This window comes from Cricetulus griseus, chromosome 2 (genome assembly GCF_003668045.3).
Source record: "Cricetulus griseus strain 17A/GY chromosome 2, alternate assembly CriGri-PICRH-1.0, whole genome shotgun sequence".
NCBI classification, from domain to species: Eukaryota; Metazoa; Chordata; class Mammalia; order Rodentia; family Cricetidae; genus Cricetulus; species Cricetulus griseus.
Window position 1 is genome coordinate 231,367,538 of NC_048595.1, and position 23,810 is coordinate 231,391,347.

General features: G+C 39.8%; 1 protein-coding gene across 3 annotated transcripts in view; it reads left to right on the forward strand.

Moving 5' to 3' along the window:
• The window catches only part of Znf407 (zinc finger protein 407), a 379,395-nt gene that overhangs the window by 254,852 nt on the left and 100,733 nt on the right, over nt 1–23,810 (forward strand). For all 3 annotated transcript variants that reach the window (XM_027403715.2, XM_035440299.1, XM_027403716.2), the window contains exon 8: nt 10,881–11,059. In XM_027403715.2, the coding sequence (XP_027259516.1) occupies nt 10,881–11,059 (179 nt within the window). The remainder of the gene's footprint in view (nt 1–10,880; nt 11,060–23,810) is intronic.

Consider the following 23,810-nt stretch of genomic DNA (forward strand, 5'->3'; position numbering starts at 1 on the left):
ATTTCTGAGAACATATCATGTGGCTGGGGTCTGCTATGCCAAGAGGAATGTAATAGGGATCTTTTGGGCATTGGAGTTAGTGACTGTATAATATGGAAAGAGAAAGCAGATAGATCACTTCTCAGCGTGAGGCAGGGACATGATTTGTTTTCATGACTTAGGGTGCATTATAACTGCCGAGTGTTGGTGTCAGTTGTATTAAACCACTAAAAAGTGGAAATAAGTCATACATGTGACCCCACAGGCTGATGTTGACTGTTTGTGCATTCAGGCACATGCTGTCTGGTTGTCCTTTGAATATGTTACGATTTCTGCCATTTGTCTTGTTATAAATGTGATCAACACAAGGCTGCTTTGGCTGGTCAGGGGGCTTTAACTTATTTCATAACAAGTTATAAGCTTTAAAACTCAAACCCCAATTCCCATTGAGAGGATCTGTTTTTTATACTCTGCACACATTGTTAGCACCGTTTCTGCAATTAGAAACAAAGGTGATAGAAGCAGTGTGAGTCTCCAGAAGTGGATTCGTTCTAACACTCTTGCTGTGTTTTATTAAAATGGCTGCAGAAGCAAGCCTCCTTTTCCTCAGCCAGCACAGCCTTCCTGAGAAGAGGCCTGAAGAATGAGAATAGGGGTGGTGGCTATGCGCTTGTGTCATTGGGAATCAACTCAGACTCACAAAACTATGCTCATATCTTCCTGAGAAATATGTAGCCCATATCAGCACATATATATTTTTAATTACATGTTCTTTCCAATTAGTGATTTCTGTTTGGTCTTTGAAAAATGATGTTATGAATGTAATGATTATGCAATCCAAATCTTCCTGAGTTATATGTCTGTACTTGTTTTTAACTATATATGCATGCATATTTTATTCCTTTTCTTGAATATCTTCTTAACAAAACAATCTCTGAAGCCAGTGTATCTCTGATGTAAGAGAGACTCCAAACAAGATTCAGTTTTATTTTAAGGTCTTATTCTTTGGAGTTTAAAAGTGGAATATATGTTTTCTTTAGCTGTAAAAGCACAATCAAGGCAACATGATAAGTGAGTCAGTGTTGTAAAAGTAAAACTAATTTTGCCTTCACTCACATGAGCTATAGAAGGAGGAAGCTTTATTGTCCCTGGGAAGGTGATAAGGCATAGTAATTGTATATTATACTGTCCGGGAACATCTGCCTGAGACTGTTGGAGCAATTCATCTATCATGGACGACGCTGCATGTTTTGTCTTTCTGCTTTAACCCGTCCCCACTGCTGGCCCGCACAGAGCTTTTGATAGGGACTGCGCCTGGGCCAGGGCTCACATTAATCAGTCCCCTTGTTCAACACTCCAGCTGACATAATTACAACCTGCGCACAGCAGTTATTCAAGTCGAGTCCTTGTCACTCGTGGTGCGAAACTACACAGCTCAGATCCCGGAGGAGATTGCCTTATCACACAGAACAAGGGCTCGCAGGAGCTGGGGAGAATAGAAATGGGAAAATGTCTTTCGGGAGTACTATATATTCCTTTAAAATAAGACATTTGAGAGACTTACAAGGGACAAAGGGAAGCATTGTGTGCCGGGTTGAAATGAACCAGTTATTATTTTTAAATGGATTACAGACTGCATTTTTGAGCAACTGGTCATGGATTATGAGATAAATTCAGTGGTTCTGGTCATCATGGATTCTTTCTATTTCTTTCTTCTTCTTCAAAGATAATCACCTAACTTTATAAGTCACAGAGTTAAAAGTAGGGGAAGATTCCTTCAACTCCCTTCCCACTGCTAAGTAAGTTTCCTGTTCCCTATGGCTGTGCACTGCAGATGTTTGCAAACAGAGCCAGTGAGTGAATTTCCTTTCAGAAGTGGTACTTTGACTCCAGTCCCATATTGGGGACTTGCCTGCCAGTTCTTGTGTGTCCCAGGTGTGAGGGATAGACTCCTCTTTCAACCATGTTAAGTGGTCTCTATCCCCACACACAGCCTGTGTGATTCCGTGGATCTGAGATGGTTTATGTGACCAGGCTGCTGGCTGTCCCACTGAACTCTGCTGTTCCTGTTTGGCAGCCAGTCTTCTTACCCTTAAGCATCTTTAAACTGTCCTAAATAAGGCTGTGTTCAAGCCCAGACTATCCAAGATACTAGGGAGTAAAATATTCAGCTCAATAAAATTTTTACTTATTTTACCTTAAGTCTGTAAAACTGTTTCAATTAGATAGTTGCCATAAATTATCATTTATTCACATATATGTATGTATATATTTAAATTGCTTGACTTGGAAAGTATTGTGTTGTAGGTAGTTTATTTCAAGCTAAAGTTGTAAATGGATTACGTATGTAGTTCATGTGAGTTTTTGGTGTTAGTTTTCTGTTTCTTTGTTCTTGTGGTGAGAGGTAGAGCCTAGGGTCTTACACATGCTACACAAGTGCCATCTCCACGAAGCTGCATCTGTAATCCAAGTCACATTCCCATTATAAATAGAGAAATGGGAGGAATAAGATAAACGTCTATGCACAGTTGATATGTAGGCACGAAGCATCAGGGGTCTGTATTTCTATCAACAATAGCAAGATAACAATGAAAAGAGTGTCCCAGCAGTCAGTGCCACCAAGGACCAGATTAGTGGGAGGAAGCTGTGGAGCAGGTAGGACACATTCACATTTGGAACCTCAAGTAGCAATGTTGTCTCTACTTTATGGAAACGTCATTGTGCTTAGGTTAGTGGGAAGACATTCTGCAGGCCATAGCCCCTTTCTCCATTTCAGACACACTGAACAGCAGCTAGAAGACTCTGAATTCCTACGGTGAAGAACTACGTATTTTGTCTCACTAACAGGTGGCAGGCCTCTGAGACTACTTCACCAAAGGGCAGCCTCTACTGTCTGCTGCACATGATTATTTAGTGGCATTGGGAGTGGTGATTCAGCATCAGTGCACACCACACAATGCCTGAGCTTCACTTTCCATACACATTTGTCCACCTTATTGGCTTGAGTATGCTTTTGATAAAGCCTCATGAATTAGAAGTAGCAATCTTGGTGAAATATATTTCCTGCTGCAGTCTAAAGAAGTCTGGAGCATCCCAGCTCTCCATGGCTTGCTCTACTCCCTTTTTGAGTTGTGGGTGGCTCAGTTCTAACTTGCATTTCAGACAAGGGAAAAAAAAAAACAAAAACAAAACAGCGTCCTGGCATCTACCATTTCCTCCTTATGATTCCTGTTGTTTCTCAGCACAGCGGAAGGTGGAAATGAAGTTGTTATATTTAAAGTAAACTGTTCCTCTCATTGGCTGTAGATGCCATGAGCAGAAATTTGAAAGAATAATAATTTCAGTGTCAAAGAGCATGGGAAACAAATGGTAAGCAGCAGTATTAACAGCATAATATGGTGGTCAGTGTACCTCATAGGCAGGTACCACATAGATGGCTAAGTGAATTTATATTGAGGATTTTAATCAAAATCACTTGGAATCCATGGAAGCTAGTAAAGAAGTTTAAAAAATGTATAAAGCAAAATACTCGCCTTCCCAAAAAGCAGACCCTGTGTCATGTGTACTTAGATATTTCACCAGGGCTAACCCGGAAGCAGAGACCCCTGTGTCCTCTGGCATCTGAGTGGATCCAGTTGTGTGTGGCTGCCCTTGTCACTCAGCTCCCTAAACTGAATGGATGTCCATGTGTATTGCTGCAAGAACTGACCTCAAAGGTTACAATCTGTAAAGACAAAATCATAACTAACTAATCTAGTAAGAATTTGCCCGTTTAATAGAAAACTACCAGTTTCAGGGAAGCTTTTCATAAATTTAAAATAGAATGATGGAGACTTTTCCAGTGATATTTACTATTAAAGAAATTTAAAGAATATACTTTGGGATCATATCAGGTGCCTATAAACTCCCGTAGCCTCAAAAAGATCCAGATCTTGTATAATTGTGTTCACAGTATGATAGTTTATCATTAGTGATTTGTTTGCCCCCGCCAGGTTTTGTGTGTGTGTGTGTGTGTGTGTGTGTGTGTGTGTGTGTGTGTGTGTGTGTATACGCGCCTATCTGCCTGCCTGCCAAGACAAACCCTCCTCTTTTTTGAATTCTTTCATTGGGGTAATTTAGGTCAATTTTAATTTCACACTGAGTCATCATACATTATGTTCATTTTCTAGATATATAGTACCTATATTCATTTAAGTCACTTTTAACTACTATAATTTTTGAAGGTTTATGATGCTGTCTATCTGGAATTTGCTGTGACATCTCTTTCATTTGTCAGAAAATACTTTAACCCATTACTGTGCATAGAATACATCCTGTTTGCCTTGCTGAAATTAGTTGCCACTTCTAAGCCTTCCCTCTTAATTTGATGATGATGATTTTCTCAGTATAATTTCAAAAGTATATTGTTTCACTTAACTTTTCTTAGTATTAGCTATAACTTTAGGAGGCCCATCTTTTAATTGTGAGTAATATGTCAGTATCCTCTCCTGTAATATATTTAGCTGTACAGGGGTTTCTCATGCCTCTTGCATCACTATCCCTATATCCATTCCACTTTCCAGACTATCGCTGTTCAGTATTCATGGGCTTTTTCTAATACCAATGTGAATTCATTCTGTATGCATACAGAAGTATTGGTACAACATCTCTCTGAGGTAATTGATTTTCTGTGTTTGTGTATGTATGAGTGTGTCTACATGTAAGCATCCCCCTCATTGCTTTTAGGGTATAATTGTTGCATGAGACTCTTTGTGGGGTTACATCTGCTCACCCAGAAAGGAAAGCTATTGTAGAGCAAAGTAACAATTGCACTACAGTCCAACTTGGTAACCCGGTGGGTTTTCATTGAAGTTGCTATAGAGAGTGCGGGTGAGTTCAGAAGCAACTGTATCACTAAAAAGTGTACCACAACACAACTGAAAACTCTAAAAGCTGCATCCCTGCCTGGTATTATTTGTAAGCAGCTCTACAGATCCTGGAAATCTCTCAGCCCCTCGGCTGGTCAAATTTTCCTTCATGTAGTTGTTTGCTTCTTCAACAGTCCTTGGGCGAGGTCCTAGTATGTCTTTCTACTTTCAGCTTTTCCTAGACGTGTGAAGTTTGTCTGAGCAAGCCATGAGGAGAAAGCCAGCAAGTAGCTTTCCTCCGTGGCCTCTGCTCCAGTTCCTGCCTCCAGGCCCCTGTCCTGACTCCCTCATTAATAGACTGTAATCTCCAAGTGTAAGAAAAATAAAACTTTCTTCCCCAGTTTGTTTTTGTTCTTGGTGTTTTGTTACAGCAGTAGAAACCCTATGACAGAAATTAGTAACAGGTCATGCTGCATGGGTGAGACAAACCTGAGCAAGTGTTCTGGGGAGGATTGTGTAAAGACTTTGCGACTTTGTGCTAGAAAAGCCATTGGGTGTGCAGAGTTTAAGAGCTGCTGTGGGGACTTAGGTGATAATTCTAAGAGTAGTGTTGACAATGGAGGCCTGACTTGTGAAGTTTCAGAAGAAGTGTATGAGTCCTCTAAAGATGTGTCAATGTCCCTCGTATTTTCAACTCAGAATTTATGGGTCTGAAGAATTGACTGTATTAGCAGGAAACCAGTACTGCAAAGTGAAGCCTTGCTGTGCTGGGAATTGATTCTGGTTGGTTGGCACTAAAGAATCAGTTGTGTTTAAGAAGAAACCAACATCATGGAGGCAAAACATTCTAGAAAGTGTTTCCTTGGTATTAGCACACAGAAACTGTGGTCCCAAGGCTATCACGGCTGTACTTGGTAATGATGCATCACAGGGGGTGGGGGGTGGAGATGGAGGCATGAAGGGGTTATGGAGATCAGGTGAAACTTGGTACTCTGAGAGGCCATTGGTGAAGGTATATCCTCAGTTGCAGTAGAAGCCCCAGGATTTAGGTTTGGTACCTTGTGGCAGGGCCAGCGTTCCTGAAGACAATCTAGGAGACTTAGTTAGTGAAGTTACAGTTCAGTTGCAGCAGAGACCCCAGAACTTTGGAGATGTTACTACTATCTGATGACAACTAAGGGCAGTAACCCCAGTTGATTGGAGCCAGCCTAAGCCTGCCAGACAAGCTGTGTGTGCTGTGAATAGCACAGGGAGAGACATGCTACTGGCAAGCCCCTGGGAACCCACAGATCATGAGTGAAACCCAGACATTGGACACAGATAGTTATCCTGTTAGACTTCGGTTTGTTTTGATTTGATTGTGGAGAGTGTTTAACTTGGGTTTTTGTTTATACAGGAGTCACCAAGTGAGCGACTCAATTTTAGAGTCTAGAAATTTGAGAAGACTATATTTTAGAGAGAGCTTGGATGCTTTAGAAGGGCTTTGAACTTTTGAGAGACTTTGCATGTCTTAGAGAGACTGAGCTTTTCAAGTATTTTAATTTTTAAGGACTATGGGGCCTTTAAAGATATACTGTGTTTTATATTGTGATGTTAAGACTAACATGACATCTTGGGGATAAGCAAGAAAGGAAAGGCTATTTAATAGTACTGTATTGGTGTATAGTAGACAAAGATAATTGTCCTGTTTTGTTGTTGTTCATTTGTTCATTTGCCAACTTTGCTACAAGCGACAGTTATCTAAGAAAAGGGAACCATAATTGAATGGCCTTTAGACTAGCCTGTGGGGCATTTTTCCCAATTAGTGATTGATGAGGAAGGACCCAATCCATTGTGGGTGGTGCCGTCCCTGGGCAGATGGCCAGCGTGCATAAGAAATCAGCCTGAGCAAGTCATAAGGAGCAAGACAGTGAGCAGCACCCCTCCGAGGCCTCTGCTTCAGCTCCTGCTTCCAGGTTTCTGCTTGAGTTTCTGCCCTGACTTGCTTTGTTGATGGCTTCTGATGCAGAAGTGTAAATGAAATAAACTGCATTTGGTCATGGTGTTCTGTTACAGCAGTAGAAACCCTGATTAAGACAGCTATCTTTTTTTGCATGTTTTTTTGTTGTTGTTGTTTTACATGACAATCTCAGTTCCCTCTCCCTCCCCTCCTCCCCTAACACTCCCCCCCCCCAACTAAAACCCTACCTATCACATATCCTTTCTGCTCCCCCTGGATGGTGAGGCCTTCCATAGGGTGTCATCAGAGTTTGTCCTATCCTTTGGGATAGGGCCTAGGCCCACCCCCGTGTGTCTTGGCTCAGGGAGTATTCCTCTATGTGGAATGGGCTCCCAAAGTCCACACCTATGCTAGGGATAAGTACTGAACTACTACAGGAGGTCCTGTAGATTTCCGAGGTTTTCTCACTGTAACCCATGTTCCTGGGGTCTGGATCAGTCCCATACTGGTATCCCAGCTATCAGTCTGGGGACCAAGAGCTCCCTGATGTTCAGGCTAAGATAGCTATCCAATTCTGTTTTTAAGTGATAGCCTCTAGGTGAAAGAGAGTATATTTTCTTTAAGGATGTACCATACCATGAGAATATGACAGCCACAAATTGAACTCAATGGATTATAAAATAACAAAAAGGGGCTAGTGAACTAACTGGCCTGGTAGGTAAAGGTGCTTACTGCCATATCTGAGAACCTGAGTTTGATTACTTGGATGAACATGAGAGAAGTCCTTGGCGCTCTCTCTCTCTCTCTCTCTCTCTCTCTCTCTCTCTCTCTCTCTCTCTCTCTCTCTCACACACACACACACACACACACACACACACACTAAATTAAGCAAATGTATTAAAAGATTTACAGGATATAAAGTGGGGGAAAGAGAAGGGGGATATGTGTGGTGAGGGTAGATCCAAGAGCAGGGTGAATGTGCTGAAAATATACTGTATGCTGCACGCATGAGACTTTCAAAGAATCTTTAGAACTCGTCAAAGAATATTGTTCTTAACAAAACATTATTTGGGGTTTTTGTCCTGGCAAGTCGTCAGCGATTACCTCAGCCTTGGGAGCCATGTAAAGGAATCTCCCTTCTTCACTCCACAGTGGCAAGAGCATCTTCCTCCTGATGAGTATCTGGTGCCTTTCCTGGGCTGGGAGCTACCTGATAGTCATTGTAACCTGGAGTTGCAGGCATTGAGTTTACTTTGTGGTTCTTGGCAGGAATTGATCAGAGGGCATCTTGCATGTTTGTGTGTCTATGGTGTCATGGCTTCGTACAGCCAGTCTGTAAGAAAGATGTTTTGATAATGAGCCTTATTTGTTTATAGGCAAAGTGACATTTGAGTGATAAACTCAGTATAAGTTCATTATTAACTTGGGTAAAACTAACAATAGTTCATGGCCTCTTCATTCTGGAACCTTGGCCCTGTTATCTTCTTCATTTTTACTAACATAGAAGGGTTGTCTGTGTTGTTGGGCTTCCTTTAGCCTGAGTCCATGGGTGTCTGTACATCTGCGGTTCTGCAGTCCTTTCTTTCTGTGTACTTTGCTAGAAAATTGACATGCAAAAGGCACTGTTCTAGTGTACTTGAATCGAAACAGGCTTTCCAAGCAGAAGCCATAACCACTCAGTATACTACACCGCTACTTTAGGAGTCAACTAAGCAGAAACCATAGCCACTCACTATACTAAACCACTACTTCAGGAATCAACTTTTCTTTGCTCTATGTATTTGATTTTCCATAAAATCACCAGACTAGTGATTTTTATGTCAGTGATAACATTTTATGTGTAAAATAACTGAAAGAAACCGTTTAGCAGGAGGAAAGATTTCTTTCAGCTCACAGTTTTGGAGGTTTAAATGTGGGAGGATGCAGCATAGATGTTCACCTCACAGTGATTAGGAAGCAGGGGACGGACAGGAAGGGACAGAGCAAGGAAGGCCCCCCCCCCTTAGTACATACCACCAGCGACCCATACAGCACCTTCCAAAACAGTGCAGTCAGCTGAGGAGCAGACTTCAGCATGGGAGCCTGTGACAGACACTTCATCCTAAGCCATCACAATGATTTAGTAATCCTGACCTTACAGGCTCAGGTGGTGGTGTCATGTTCACTGAGCCAGTGGCCCTTGTGGCATACAGAGGTGTTTTTCTTCTTTTCATTGTTAATTAGCAATTGGGAATTCATGTGCAAAATAGATTTAGTAATCAGTGTGATAGAAGAGAAATCAAATATGAACTTGTGTATCAACTAGCATATGCATACTCTGTCTAAGCTCAAAGAGGCATGTAATAGCCTATCTGGCCATGCCTTTGCCCAAAGCATGCTAGAATTAGCTGGGAAAATCTCTGTAGTTCCTGTTCTTTCCCCTATTTGGACGTTTCCTGTCCCACCTGCCAGTTCCCAATAACCACTCAAAGACTTCATATTAATTATAATATTTGGTTTATGGCTCAGGCTTGTTATAGGCTAGCTCTTCTTAAGTTAACCCATTTCTAAATCATCTCTGTATCACCACATGGCTGTGGCTTCCTGGTAATGTTCTGGCATCTTTCTTCTACAGTAGCTACATGGCGTCTCTTCAACTCTGCCTTCTTTCTTTCTGTATCTCTGTTTGGATTTCCTGCAGAGCTATATTCTGCTGTGTCATAGGCCAAAACAGCTTTTTTCATCAACCAATAAAAATAGCACATTCTCAGCCTACGGATGGACATCCCACATCACTCACCGCACACATGGTGATGTTAATAGCTTTTTTTCCCCTAGTATGTAAAATTTAAAATATTTTTGGAAAGAAAAAAGAATCAGGCATTTCAGTATTAGCTGTATTAGCATGTGGACGTGTGTCTTTCTAATATTTTAGCTTTCCCCGGCATAGAGGGGCTTGTTTTTTCACATTAACCATTCTAACTATATTTAAAAGGAGTGCATGTTTGATGACATACTCTGTCTTACCATGGTGGCAGAAGCTTTCCAGAGTAATACTCCAGATTCAGGCAGGGCTGTCACTGTGATCCGAGTGAGAGTTTCATTCACTTGTTTTTCAGCAGCCTTCCCCTCTCAGGAGGAGACACCCTTACCTTCTTTGTGCAATCCTGTTCCTCTTGTCATTGTCCATGCCTTAAGGGGACTTCTCCAGCTTCTCTTGGGAGTGGAGGAAAAGGAACTCCCCCCCTCAGTCTCAATTTCCCGCCTTGATTGCTACCTTTACAAATGAATACATGTGCATGATAGCGCAGTCTAATATAAAGCTGTTGGCTATAACCATCTAGACCTTCTTGATAATATATTCCATGAAAGGTAAGCATCATGACATAATTGAGCATGAGACACCAAGGTGATTGCTGACCTTTTATTGTGTGGCATGACATAAGCATCTCTGCTGATCGTCATTTCTCAGCCTTAGATGTTCATGAAGCCTTTCTTTTCATCTAAGAATGGTTGCAGGCTTCCATTCTTCAGCAGCATCTTCAGGAAGTTTCAGTACATGTCTTATTCTGTTTTCTATCACTCCTGTTTTCATTGGCTCGATGGTAGTATCCAGTCTGATCTCTGAAATTCAACCATCACGGGAGACTTTCTGGAACCACCACATTGCCCTAATACGGGACAAAACAAGGGATTGTTTGTAGCTACCTTTCTGTCTTCAAGCTGTCCCAGCACCCTAAGTGGAAGCCGCATTTATTGGCAGAACCTAAAGACACAAGGTTCCTCATTGCCCTGAACTCAGTGACTTCATTTGTTCCCATCTGCAATGATGCCGATGTCTTGGTACATAAGCCAAGACCTTCGTTGCCCTCATATAGTACCAGAATAACTTGATATTAAATATATAGGACCTGGGATTTTATGCCTCTAATTCTACATAGAACTGAATTGCTGAGGCAGACCACCATTGGACATGCTACCTGTGTTATGTCATTATATGGCTGGTTCCTGCTTGTTAACTGTGTGATGTTAGCAGATTGATTACTACCCAGCACATAGAAACAACTCTGCCAGGAGTGGCTAGTGTCAGCATTTGTGGCATTTGACTTAATTCCATTTACTTTTTTACTTGATAGGTCAAACTGTGCTGAGAATATCCGCAAACACATTCTACACACGGGCAAACATGAAGGTGTCAAGATGTACAACTGCCCAAAATGTGACTATGGGACAAATGTCCCTGTGGAATTCCGAAACCACTTGAAAGAGCAGCATCCTGACATTGAGAACCCTGACCTCGCATACTTGCATGCCGGTAAGGAATGGAAACTATTAAAGGGCTTGTGTTGTTGTTTGTTTAACAGGTTCTCCTTTCATTTACCACAGTATTTTCAAAGCTGTTTGTAGATTACTGTGACTACATGAATCCAGTGTTGATGGAGTCTGGCCCTGTGTGGAAGTTCATCTTGCTCCTTCCACACTCTATGTGGAAATATAGGCCCTTTCACCTGTATTTTAATCACATATGCAAATCGAGCAAAAGTATTGTAGGACATCAAAGCTAATAGCAGATATTTAAAACATAGTCAGATACTGATGTTAGAATTTCTTTTGAACTTTGTTTTTATTGATAATAGCGCTTAATTTTTTCAGTAGATTTATGATTTAAAATGTTACACTGTATTCTTTGTACCTCTGTTTTCCCATAAAAACCTGGAGGTTGGAAGAATGTGGCTGAGGAAGTACCTCAAGCACCTTGGAGGTTACAAGGCCCTCCTTTCCCAAAAGTCAGCAGAAGATAACCCTAGTGATGGCATGGCTGCCTGGTATCATGTATCGCAGCGACTCTAGGTAAAGCAAATTGGTTCCTGTTGCCCAGCTTTTTATTTAATTGAAAAATGTCCGAGTATAGAATCTGCTATACACAAAAGGAACCACTGGGCTGCAGATATAGTGTTCTGTTTAAGGAGACAGTGTAGACAAGTGTCCTGTCCCGTGGCCCTAACAGCACCATGTGCAAATACAGCTGGTGTATCCTAGTCCACTGCAGCTGACAGCTGGTCACTCCATGTGCAAATGCAGCTAGTGTATCCTAGTCCACTGCAGCTGACGGCTGGTCACTCCATGTGCAAATACAGCTAGTGTATCCTAGTCCACTGCAGCTGATGGCTGGTCACTCCATGTGCAAATACAGCTGGTGTATCCTAGTCCACTGCAGCTGGCAGTGGTCACACCATGTGCAAACACAGCTAGTGTATCCTAGTCCACTGCAGCTGACAGCTGGTCACTCCATGTGCAAATGCAGCTGGTGTATCCTAGTCCACTGCAGCTGACAGCTGGTCACTCCATGTGCAAATACAGCTAGTGTATCCTAGTCCACTGCAGCTGACGGCTGGTCACTCCATGTGCAAATACAGCTGGTGTATCCTAGTCCACTGCAGCTGACGGCTGGTCACTCCATGTGCAAATACAGCTGGTGTATCCTAGTCCACTGCAGCTGACGGCTGGTCACTCCATGTGCAAATACAGCTGGTGTATCCTAGTCCACTGCAGCTGACGGCTGGTCACTCCATGTGCAAATACAGCTAGTGTATCCTAGTCCACTGCAGCTGATGGCTGGTCACTCCATGTGCAAATACAGCTAGTGTATCCTAGTCCACTGCAGCTGACAGCTGGTCACTCCATGTGCAAATACAGCTGGTGTATCCTAGTCCACTGCAGCTGACGGCTGGTCACTCCATGTGCAAATGCAGCTAGTGTAACCTGGTCTGCTGCAGCTGACAGCTGGTCACCTCTGCTTCTCACTTGGTCATGTGGCTCATGATGGGCTGGCTTTACCATGCCAGGAATTAGTTAGTATGCATCTGTGAGGTGCCATTGTATGCTGCATGCAATGCAGCTGTTAGTTCAGATACTCTGGAGACAAGATTCTAGCAGGGCTGGGAAAGACAGGCTGTGTGTGTGTGTGTGTGTGTGTGTGTGTGTGTGTGTGTGTGTGTGTGTGAAAACCAAGGGTAGGCCTTTCCATAAACATAGGGCTGTTTTAAGGTTTGTATTTTTTGCACATATAATGTCCACACCAGAGAAAAGAGAACTTGGTGGATAATTTAAGTTAGGATAATTTTAATGCATCTGACAATGTATGATGATGCCAAGTCTTATACTGGTGTATTCTTTCAATTTTCTCAGCTTAAAATAATTCATATTATCAATATATTGAAGTAATGATGGGGTGGCTGATTTCTTGACCTTTTTTGTATGCAGGGGTATATATCAGCTGGAGTTCACACAAACAAATAATGTCCGGTTAGACTATTTTCACTGTCTCTGCCCTTGGGCTCTTTTCATTGGCATGACAGCATTACAGCTAAGGTCCTGGAAGGACTGACCTGGGTTCTGACACAGAATCATGTGCACTGCTTTGTGGAGAGAGTAAGCAGAGCCCCTACCCAGTGTGACTGTTCCTCCAGCTCTCCAGCTACCCGCCCCCCCATCTGTCTCTTTGCTATCACCCAAGCTGTATGTTTATGACGGACTCTCTATCTGGGGTGAAATATCTCTTAGCTTGTCAAAAAACAAATGCTAATGAAAGGCATGCTCATAGATGGCATCTCTGTGTCCATCTTATGTTCTAGACTAGAGGGACAGACCACATGTCCCATGTACTAGTGATTCTAGACACTACTTAATGATGGAGTTTGATGTGTCAATGGCCATGGACAAAGATTTGACGAAACTTCCCTATGTGTGTGAGGCTCATGAGTGGCTGGTCGTAGTTTTCTCTTTGTATCTGTCATGCAGTAGGTGTGGATGCATGTATGTAGTAGCCTGGAAGAGGTTAGAGGGCTAGCTTGGGATGAGGGCCTGGTTTGCCTACTTAGCCTCATCCAGTTTGTTCATACTATTATTTGCCTTGCCTGTGTGCTTGCTGGACTTCCTGAAATTTAACTTTATTTCTATTACTCAGTGAGGACGCTTGTGTATGTGATGTTGGGGAGAGTGGGGTAGGGTAGTCCATGCACATGCATGGAGGTCAGGCGACAGCTTCCAGGACTGGTTCTCATCTATGTGGACTCTAAGGGTCTGACTCAGGTTGTCAGGCTTGGATGACAAATGCTGTTACCTTCTACCCCTACCTACTTTTTAAATACCATTTCTCTCAACTGTTAGTGGGAAGTTTAATGTACATTTCCTATTACTGTGGATTAGTGTATTTTCATCCAGTGGCTTCATTCTGTTAACTTTGGCTTTTGCATATTTTAAAGATACATCACTGGATACATAGAAATTTAGGATGTTTTACATACATACATACTCATATACATAGCTCGTATATGATGAGTATATCTGTGTATGTTCTTGTAATAATGAAATGTTCTTTTTCTGTGTATAGCCATGCCGCTTGCCATAATTTTGTGTTCATATAGTTCAGCCCCACCAGCTAACCTGTATGCAGCACATGATTGTGTGTTTTAAATCTGGTATTCAGTGGTAATCTTCTACATAAACTCTATCTTTTACTTAGTGTCCATATATAATGTAACTTGATACAGTCACTCTAGTCAGAAACAAAACTATACATAGAATGTATAATATTAATATATTAGCATAAAGAAATACTCAGCATCAAAAAAGAAAGAAAGAAAGACTCAGCATCAATGAAAATGAATGAATGAGTTGAAACTACAATCCACAATGGTATATAAATCTTTTAAACATATCTTTGAATGAGCTAAGCTATATACAAAAAATCCATTGTGAATAATTTCACATAATAATAGGCAGCATCAAACTCTTGCCATAGCCTCAGGGTGTGCTTTCCCTCTAGGTATCAGTTGCTGCAAAAGCCCAGTGGTCCTTGTCCTACTGTGTTTCTTAACCCCAGAAAGGGCAGACTTGTGTTCAGTTGGAAAACAGTCATCCCATGCTCTCCTGATCATGCATTTCATCTCAGAAGCCCCTTGACTTTTATCTCACAGGTTCAACAGTTGAGCTTCAGCTGTTTCCCCTCCTCAGGAGTAAGCTTGGCACATACCCACTGCACCTTAAAACAGAGCTGAATGTGTCAGTGGGGACAATGCAGTAACCACACTAACTTAAGTGTGACCCTTTTCTCTGCAGTAATTACATTTTAGAATGCTGTAAACTTAGCCCAAACAAAGGGAGATGATGACGGAACAACTCACTGGAGGTGACAGAAAGCTTCAAGTGGCAGAACTGTAGGATTTGCTGTGCTGCCCCTCATGCTGCTGAGGTAGCACTCTTTGCTCACAGTGAGTCTCACCACAGCCCGGGGGAATGTGGCTGGCCTTTCCTTGTATCCTACATTCCTCTCTGAGAAGCCTAGACTCTTGAAGGCCCTGAGAGACCAGTGTGCTCTCTCAGGAAAGATTAAACAATGAGTTATGATAGGGTGCTTTTCTTAATCTTTTTTGTTTGGTTTTTTAGTTTTCTGATGTCATAGTTTTCATCATATTTAATATTTCATTAATTCTACATAGTAAGACATATTCATTTAGATAGTATCCTAAATTATTGTCTGTACATGGTGGTATGATGTGAATTTACTGTGCTTTCTTTACAAATCTATATTTTCATATTCTTCTCTAAGTTAGTTTTTCTATTCTTTATGACATATTTTATTCAACTATATTTTATAGCACTTTCTCTTAGCCAGTTATAAATACAGGGATGTGGAAATTTGACTGTTATCAAAACCCCATGTCCTTTTGTCTTCCTTTCTAATTATAACTAATTCAGTACCATTTAAGCTATACTTACTTGATTTTTTAATTCTACTCAAGTTTATACTTAGATTAGATTTGATGTTCTTCCCCAGCCCACTTGCTTCAGCCTTTGTCTTAGTCAGATGCTGATGTCCTGCAGTCAAGCTGTGTGCCCTGCTCTGCAGAGCCTTGCACGAGGCAGCCCTTCCTTCCCCAGGGTCTAGCCCACTGTCTCCACCCTGTTCCTTTCTTACCCATTGCTAGTTTGATGCTCTGACACATGTCATGACATCCTGTGCAGTAATTTATTTTATGAAAAAGTCCAAAACTCTGGAAACCCTGACAGTTTTTCATTGGTTCTCCTTTACAAAAACCAATTATTACTTCAACATAAAAAAGGAAGGAATTTTTTCTGACATGATTGCCTTTGGTAAATCCATGCTGACTCACTCCTATTAAATTGTACTTCTCCAAATGTATCATTAAGCTCATCCATGAGTATCATCTCAAATTTATTTCCTAATATAGATGCTAGACTTACAGGTCTATAATTTTCAGCCTCTCCCCTCTTCTTTTTAACCTTCAGGCTGGAGTCCTTGTTTTCTAGGCTCTTAGTTCTTCATGCTAACAAAAGACTTCCTGGAATAATGAGCAGTTCAGGGATGGGGATCTTTGAGCCAGTCATGGGTTCATTTTCCTAAATGCTGCTGAGAGTCTTTGTTCTTCCCAAACTGCTGCCTCTAGGCCTTGGCGTTTCCTGCTTTGGTTACTCCTCTGTCCATCTAGAGGCAACGTTGGTATTTTGGTAGCTGGCCTTTCCCTTTACTCTTCTCCTGACTTTCCCTTTACTCTCCTCCTGCCTGCTTGGGTTCTAAAGTTTAGATGGATGCACTACATTCTCTGTAGTCAATGAGTGAGCAATATCAGAAAGGCCATTTCCATCAGCCTGTTTTCTTAGTGCTATAATTGGCATTCCAGGGAAATCCTGCTCCTGGATGTTTGCTGTGAGTATATGATTTACTGATCAGTTAAGCAGATGTGTGGGCTCGCTACCACTTCTTCTATTCAATAATGTTCTTCTTTATTCAAAACCTTACAGCAATATGCCCTTAAATATTTTCATGTTTCATATGCTGGAGAATAAATACGTTCTCTTTAATGTTGCAGCACTGTGCATAAAAATCTCTTTATGTGTTCAGCACTGTGCAGCAGTGTTAGAGAAACATTGGCTGCTGTTTGTCTGGCACACCCTCACTTCCTTCTCTGTGCTGGGGGAGGTGGAGTCTGCAAAGGGAAAGCTGAGCCCAGACTGAATCACAATGGCTTCCTCCATAAGTGGCCAGTGGCAGTGCTGCAGTGCTGTCTTCACACCATCAAGTATGCCTTTTAATTACAAACAAAGAGAGAGGAACAGTAATAATAGTGCCAGGCTTCCCAGCAGGCCATTAAATCTTCAAAAACAAATCTCTGATGATCACAAGTTCCAATTAATGACTTTTAAAAATGGATCTTCCAATAGTAGTTAAGTTGCCTAAGGATACATAACCCAGAGTTTGGCTGAATCAAATCTGTTACTGCTTTCTTGAAGGTGCCAACATACAGTCAAATCCTGCATGGAAGGAGTTTTGAAGGAAAAAAAAAAACTTACAGTTAATCAAGTTTTTACCATGGAAGACTTAAAAGTGGGGGTAGTTTAAGATAATCTGAATATCTGTATTAGGAAGTAAAATTACACAATAACTTTAAACCCACAATGATGAATATTTTCACAGTGCTTTCTCTATTGCCCTTACATCATACAGAAGAAAGCAGAAGTATGAAGTCAAATGAGCTAGTGTTGGTGTTGACTCTGCTAATGTGTGGCTTTTATCAAGTCGCTCAGTCTGTGTTTCCTTTCTCAACTGCATAGTAAGTGCAGAATAGACAATTAAAATAAACCTCTATTAATATGTTATCTACTATTAACTTCTCCTAGGATTGACAGGTGGTACCTGAAAATCACAGAAACTTGTCCAGTTAAGAGGACAGATCTGAGTCACAAAGGCTCGTAGCTGGCTACAGGATCATAAGGGCTTTAAAATGATGTTTATATTTTTTACCCACAAAAGGCTGAATCTTCATTTGCCTTCAAGGCCTGTGTAAATTCAGAACACAGTAAAACTTTCTTCAGTGTGTCTTGCCTCTCTCTTCTTCAGTGTGTCTTGCCTCTCTCCTGACAGGTAAATTGTAATCTAATCAGAACAAGGGTGCACAACATTTGAAAACTAGATTCTGAAAGTTAAGAAAGTTTTTGAAAAGAGAAGGGAAACAGAATTGTTGCTATCCTCAAGAACAACTTCATTCATTAGAATTTTAAGGGGAAATTGATTGTGAAAAACTAGAGTTGGGGCATTATGATCTGATCAGGTAACTGATACAGCTTTTACTTTTTATAGACCTTTTATTGATTGTATTCAATATAACCTAATTTAAAATTTTTTACACCATCGTTTATTTTGAGTCATAATTAAAAGTAGTTGTATATGAGAGCTATTGTGGGTGTTGATAAGTCCTATCACTGGCTATGTATAATAGGTTGTTGCTTTAATTGAACATACTTAATGAAAGCACAGAATTTTTAAATTACAAAATAAATTTAGATATATTTTGTAATTGTCTTTGAAATTTATTTAAAATATACTATTTTTTTTACAATTTCATTCGTTTTTATTTGCAATGAGTAAAATCACCATTGCACAACTTTTCTTTTAAGTTTTGTAATTTCAAATTTACCCAAAAGTATACAATAAAAGAATTCATTAAACATCCCTAGATTTCATCTCATGATATTACCATAGAAAAACAACAAAACCCAGCAAAATTAGCATTAGTACAATACTGCTTTCCATACTATATTCTTTGTTCAGAGTTCCCCAGTTTCTTCACTCATATCCTTTATTGTTCTTTTCATTGGAATTCATCCTGTGGGCCAGCATTCATTTATGTCTTCTCAGTTTGTTCTGGTCTGTGAGCTCTTCTCCTCTTTCATGACTTTGACACTTACGTACATAGGGCCAGTTGTTGTGTAGAGCATCCCTAGATTTGGGTTAGGCTAATGTTTGTAAAAGATTTTGTTGAGGCTGTAAAGGATACAATTGTTTTACCTAGAAATGGTAACCTGACCAGTAGAATTTGACAGGGTCCTGCAGATTCTTCCACTGTAAAAGGCTTTCTTTTTTAGTGAGTGTAATATCTTTGGAAAGTACTATCTGGCATTATGTTATGCTCTAGGCTCATGTGGGTGTTCCCTGTGCAGGTCCTACAGTTGATCTGTTTTTGTAAGAATCCAGTCTCCTTTGGTTTGCAGATGGTCTCTGTATCCCAGTTGTGTATATTACCTTTGTGTGATTCTGTTCTTAGACATTCTCATCAGACATACTAAGCCATTCTTGTGAGCATACTATCCTTTGCTTCCCTGTGAGTGCATTTGAGTTGAGATCTCTGCGACTTTGGATTAAGCAGTTACTTTTGTGGATATGACCCTAAAAAACACAAACTGTAAAAGAAAGAAAAAAAATGATACGTTGAACTTCATTAAAAAAAAAAAAAAAACACTTGGTATCATAAATTACACCCTATCAAAAGGCAGAAAACACAAATGGACTTTGGGAGCCTATTCTCTATGGAGGGATACTGTTGAAGCCCAGATACAGCAAGGAGGGCCTAGGTCCTCCCCCAAATGATAAGATGGACTTTGAAGGTGCCCAGTGGAGGGCCTCACTATCCCTGGGGAGTAGTTGGTGGGGAGCATGGGAGGATGGGAGGGCAATCGAAAGGGGGGTGGATATATAAATATGAGTAGTAATTAAAGAATTTTTAAAAAAGGAAAAAAATGCAAAGTAAATAGTAAAAGTATTATTTGCTGTGCTGGTATAAAATACATTTCTAAGAATTAAAAAAAAGGCAGAAAATAATGTACATCTCTGTCTTATAAGGAGCCTTTATCCAGAGCATGTAAAGCATTGTTACATTTAAAATAGCAGGGCAATTGTCCTCATTAAAGTTGGGAAAACTCTGAAGAGCTGTTCTTTAAAGAGGATTAACCAATGCCCAGTAAGAATAAAGAAAATAGTCAGCATCATGACTCATTGGGAAAATGCCAACCCCAAAATTAAATTCTTTATTTAAGGTCATTATTTTCAGAGTTTGTCTCATGCTTTTAATTCACTTTTGACTGAAGACCAATGGCTAAATATGAAATACCCTCAAAGAATTATGTATTAATAGTTTGTTCCCCAACTGATGACTCCAATCCCAAAGAGGTGATTGAACCTTGAGAACTCTGGTTTCATCAATGGGCTTATCTATTGATGGCTGCATAGAGAGTGGGCAACTAGGAGATAAGTCCTGGAGGGAGAAATATATCACTTGGGGCATCCCCTAGGACCATATGTCTTACCCAAGGCCTCTTCCTGTCTGTTTCTCTGCAGCTATGAGGTGAGTAGCTCTTATGACATCTGCACCATGGTACTCCAGAGGCTCCCAACAATGGGGATGAGACCATGGACTGAAACTGCCCTGAAAATCAGTCTGCTGCCTCTTAAATTGCTTTGCACAGCATTCAGTCCTCTGATTCATTTTGAGTTGTGTCTTGTATATGGAATATGTTCTTTTTTCTACAAAGGCCATTTTTTATATTAGCATAGCAGTTTTGAAGATAAGTATATATGGGTTTTTAACTTTACTCTCAAAATGCCATAGTTGTGTCTGCATTTCCTTTCAGCTTTGTACCCTTCATCTCGTCGTTGTTCTATAATCTAATTTAAACCTGTGCAGAGGTTGTCTGATTTGTCACTGCCTTTCCCTTTTCCTGAATGACTTTCTAACTGAGGGGAGCTTACAATGCAATTCAAAAAAATCTTAGAGAAAAATACAATGAAGTCTGTATGTTTGCATTGAGAAAGTAGTACACAGTGAAACTAGTGTTCAATTGTATACCTTTGAATAACAGATTGGGTTTTTCCCTTTTGATATTATATTCTTCTCTGGTGAGCTTTGAAATTGTAAAAATATACTCACCTAATTCATATTTTGTGTTCACACAATAGTCCTATGTCATTTGACAAGAGATGACTTAGAGGACTGTGGTGTTAGGCAGTTTCATTGCTATCATTGATTTATGTATGTGTCATAGACTGCTACACATATAAGCGATGTGTTAGGTATCACTGTTTCAATATCTCTGTCTGAATACATTATGACTAGTCTGTCTGTTACGTACTTTATGCTGTTTTGGCTGTGATGAAGGAAGTATGATATGAAATCACACATTGGAAGAAATGATATAATCAGGAGATTGTTCTACCTTACATACAGGTGGGATCATTCTAACGTCTTTGATGACTGGGTTTTTCATTTCACACAATGTCTCCAACATTCATCCATGTCATGGCATGTGGCTGAATTGCCTTCTCTCAAAAGTCCCAGTAAATGTGTATCACACCACAAGTTACACAGTTACACATGCTGAAAACTAGCTTTCCTATACTTCCTATGGCTTATGTAGTTTTGAGAGATCACTTAGAAAACATACTTGGAAAGGGTAATGTGAAATTAAGGAAGAACTGTTACAAAAGAATCACACGAATTTACATGAGCCTCTAAAATTAAATAGACCCAAAAGGTGTAACATGGCACATGTTAATGAACATTTATAATATAAAAGACATTTAAATAAAATTTCAAAATTAATTTATTGAGGGAAAAGAGATTTGAACTTCTTGAAATACTCTTGTACTTTCTTATTGTTTTCCATTTTTCTAAGAAAGATTAAAAACACTTAAATACATTCTTTTAATAGAAGAAAATCCATCACTGTAAAGTAGGCCTTTGAATCACCTAATAGCTTTCACTGCCGCAGAGTATGGCGTAGGCCCTAACTTGATAAAACAGTGCTTTTGATGGCTGGTCTAGAGTCTCCGTAAAAAGCTCTGCTCAGACATGTTCACTCTTGTCACAGCTATTAGTGCCATTTGTTGAGTAGCATGTCAGTGTGATTGGCAGGGACTCATTCTTTCTTCTAAAGACTCATAATTTTAGTACATGCTTAAAATAAAAACCTAGCATAAGTGACTTCCTGTTTGTAAAGGAAAAGGCAAGATTCCTTTGCAAGTAGCATAGATTAGCTCAATCAGTGCATGAAATATAAAATTGAATTTTTCTTCTTTGGAAGAGAATGCCTGTTGGGCACAGCTGTGGCATCCTCTGTGCCTTGCTTGCCACCATCCAGTTTGGTAGAGTGAATTGCAGTGCTGTTTTCTTTCCAGATGTTGGCCTGGGATTTGTATGTCCTAAATGATGAAATAGATCATTTTGATACTTGGGCTCAACTTTCCATCAGTCTTTCTTACTGCCATGTGTCTTGAAATGATTAAATAAGTTAATATTTGTAAAGTACTTAAACTAGAACATGCTTTCTATTAAGTTTACATGTAAAATATATAATTAAAAATTACTCTATATTCTATGTTGTTTTCAATTATGCCAGTAAGTGCTCCTCTTGATTGACAGTGGTCCATGTTCTGTGTTGTACCTTGTGTTAATATAGTCTGGACTGTTAATGCAGTTCACATATTCATGTTTTAACCATTATTATTCTAATACATTTTCCTTATTCTCTTGAGAAACATGACTTTGTAATAAATAGTCTACTACAAAAAAAGGTGTTTGTAGCTTATCATAGAGACATAGTTCTATTGATGTGTCTGTTTTCTGTTTAATGATGTCTGGTTTCACTTGATATTTTGTTGTTTAATAGGACCCCAAACTCATTTCTGTTCTTCCAATAGTTAAGTGAACCCATATTCTAGCATCCTTTATAAAAGGATTATTTACTGAATATTAAGCATCCAGTTAACACTAAACTATGACATTTTGTTGTGTTTGTTAGATTTCTCTGGCTATTTAGACAGGGCAAACCTCACATTTAAATCAAAGACCAAATCAAATAGGTACCAAATGTTGTCCTTGTTGTGCACATTTGATTATTAAATTCTTTCAACTTTTAAGTGCTCTTGCTTGTTTAAAGGTGAGCTGGAGATCCTGTTCGCTTCAGGGATGGCAATGTAGCTCCACCTCATATAATCCAGTGTTCATGTAGTTGATTATTATTAAATATATGAATGGAAGTGGAAGAATACTTTGATCTTGTGTCAGAAGAGTGAGATGGCAGACCGGAAACCTTGAGTAGGCAGAGGAGACTCCAGGGTGTGTGTACAGTGCAAGTTGAAAACCTAGATCATATAGATATGATAAAATGCAGAAAAGGAAGAGAAATAAACCAGAATAGTTCTTTGAAATCACCTAGTAACAGTTTAGGATTCTGTTTTGTTTTAATGTTTTCCTACTGCATAGTCTTCATCCATATTTCTGCCTTTATCTCCTTAGTATCTAATGAAAAAAAATCAGTAAATGTGTTTGTGATAAATGTTTTTAGGTTATGAGTCTTTGGCCATGAGCTAGAATGAAGCCCACAAAGTAATTTTGGTTTGTATGTAATTCTTTTTAGTACTTAATATATTTTCATCTCGATTTCTCTGTGTCTAATAAAATATGTTAGATGCTTTATGTTCCATTTGAAGGTATCAAATTTGTAATATCTTTCCTTCCTTGACAAAATCATTTCAAATCTAGGACTATGTGTCTTGTTATTTGTGGCAAGATCAAGTTGGGTGTGTTCATCTTCTAGACATTAAAATGTCAACAGACACTTCTATTACATTGATATGCATAGCCGTTTTCACTCACTATAGGAAACAGTATTTTATCATCATACTACAGGTAAAATTGAATGTTTTGCTTGAAGTAGGACTAAAATGTAGCATGATAATTTATGCAGGCATCTTATCTAAGTATTTATATTTAGTTGTACTCCACATTTCCATGCTCAGGGCCATTACCAGTGTCTCTCTTAGTAATAAAGAACAAAAAGAACCATTACCTCCAACCCACTACATCTGTCTTCCAAAACTAAAGGTGTACTGTTCCTGAAGTAGCTTCTCCCCTGAGGGATAGTCTGTTCTGTTGGCTCAGCAGCCACCTATAGGAGCCTTGTAACTAAACCCCGATGCCATAGACATCTACAAGTTGTGATACACTGATCTTTGTAATATATGAGAACATGAAGGGACCCCCTCACATTGATACAGTAATCTAAACCTCTTTATTGTGTCCCTTTTGCCATGTGAGTAGAGAAGAAAAAATTTTTGAGCTTCCTTAGTAAGCAGGGTTTTGAAAATATCTATGTTCATGAATTTATTTTCTACTTTTTCCTTTGCCAAACATGTTACAAAAATTCTCCAG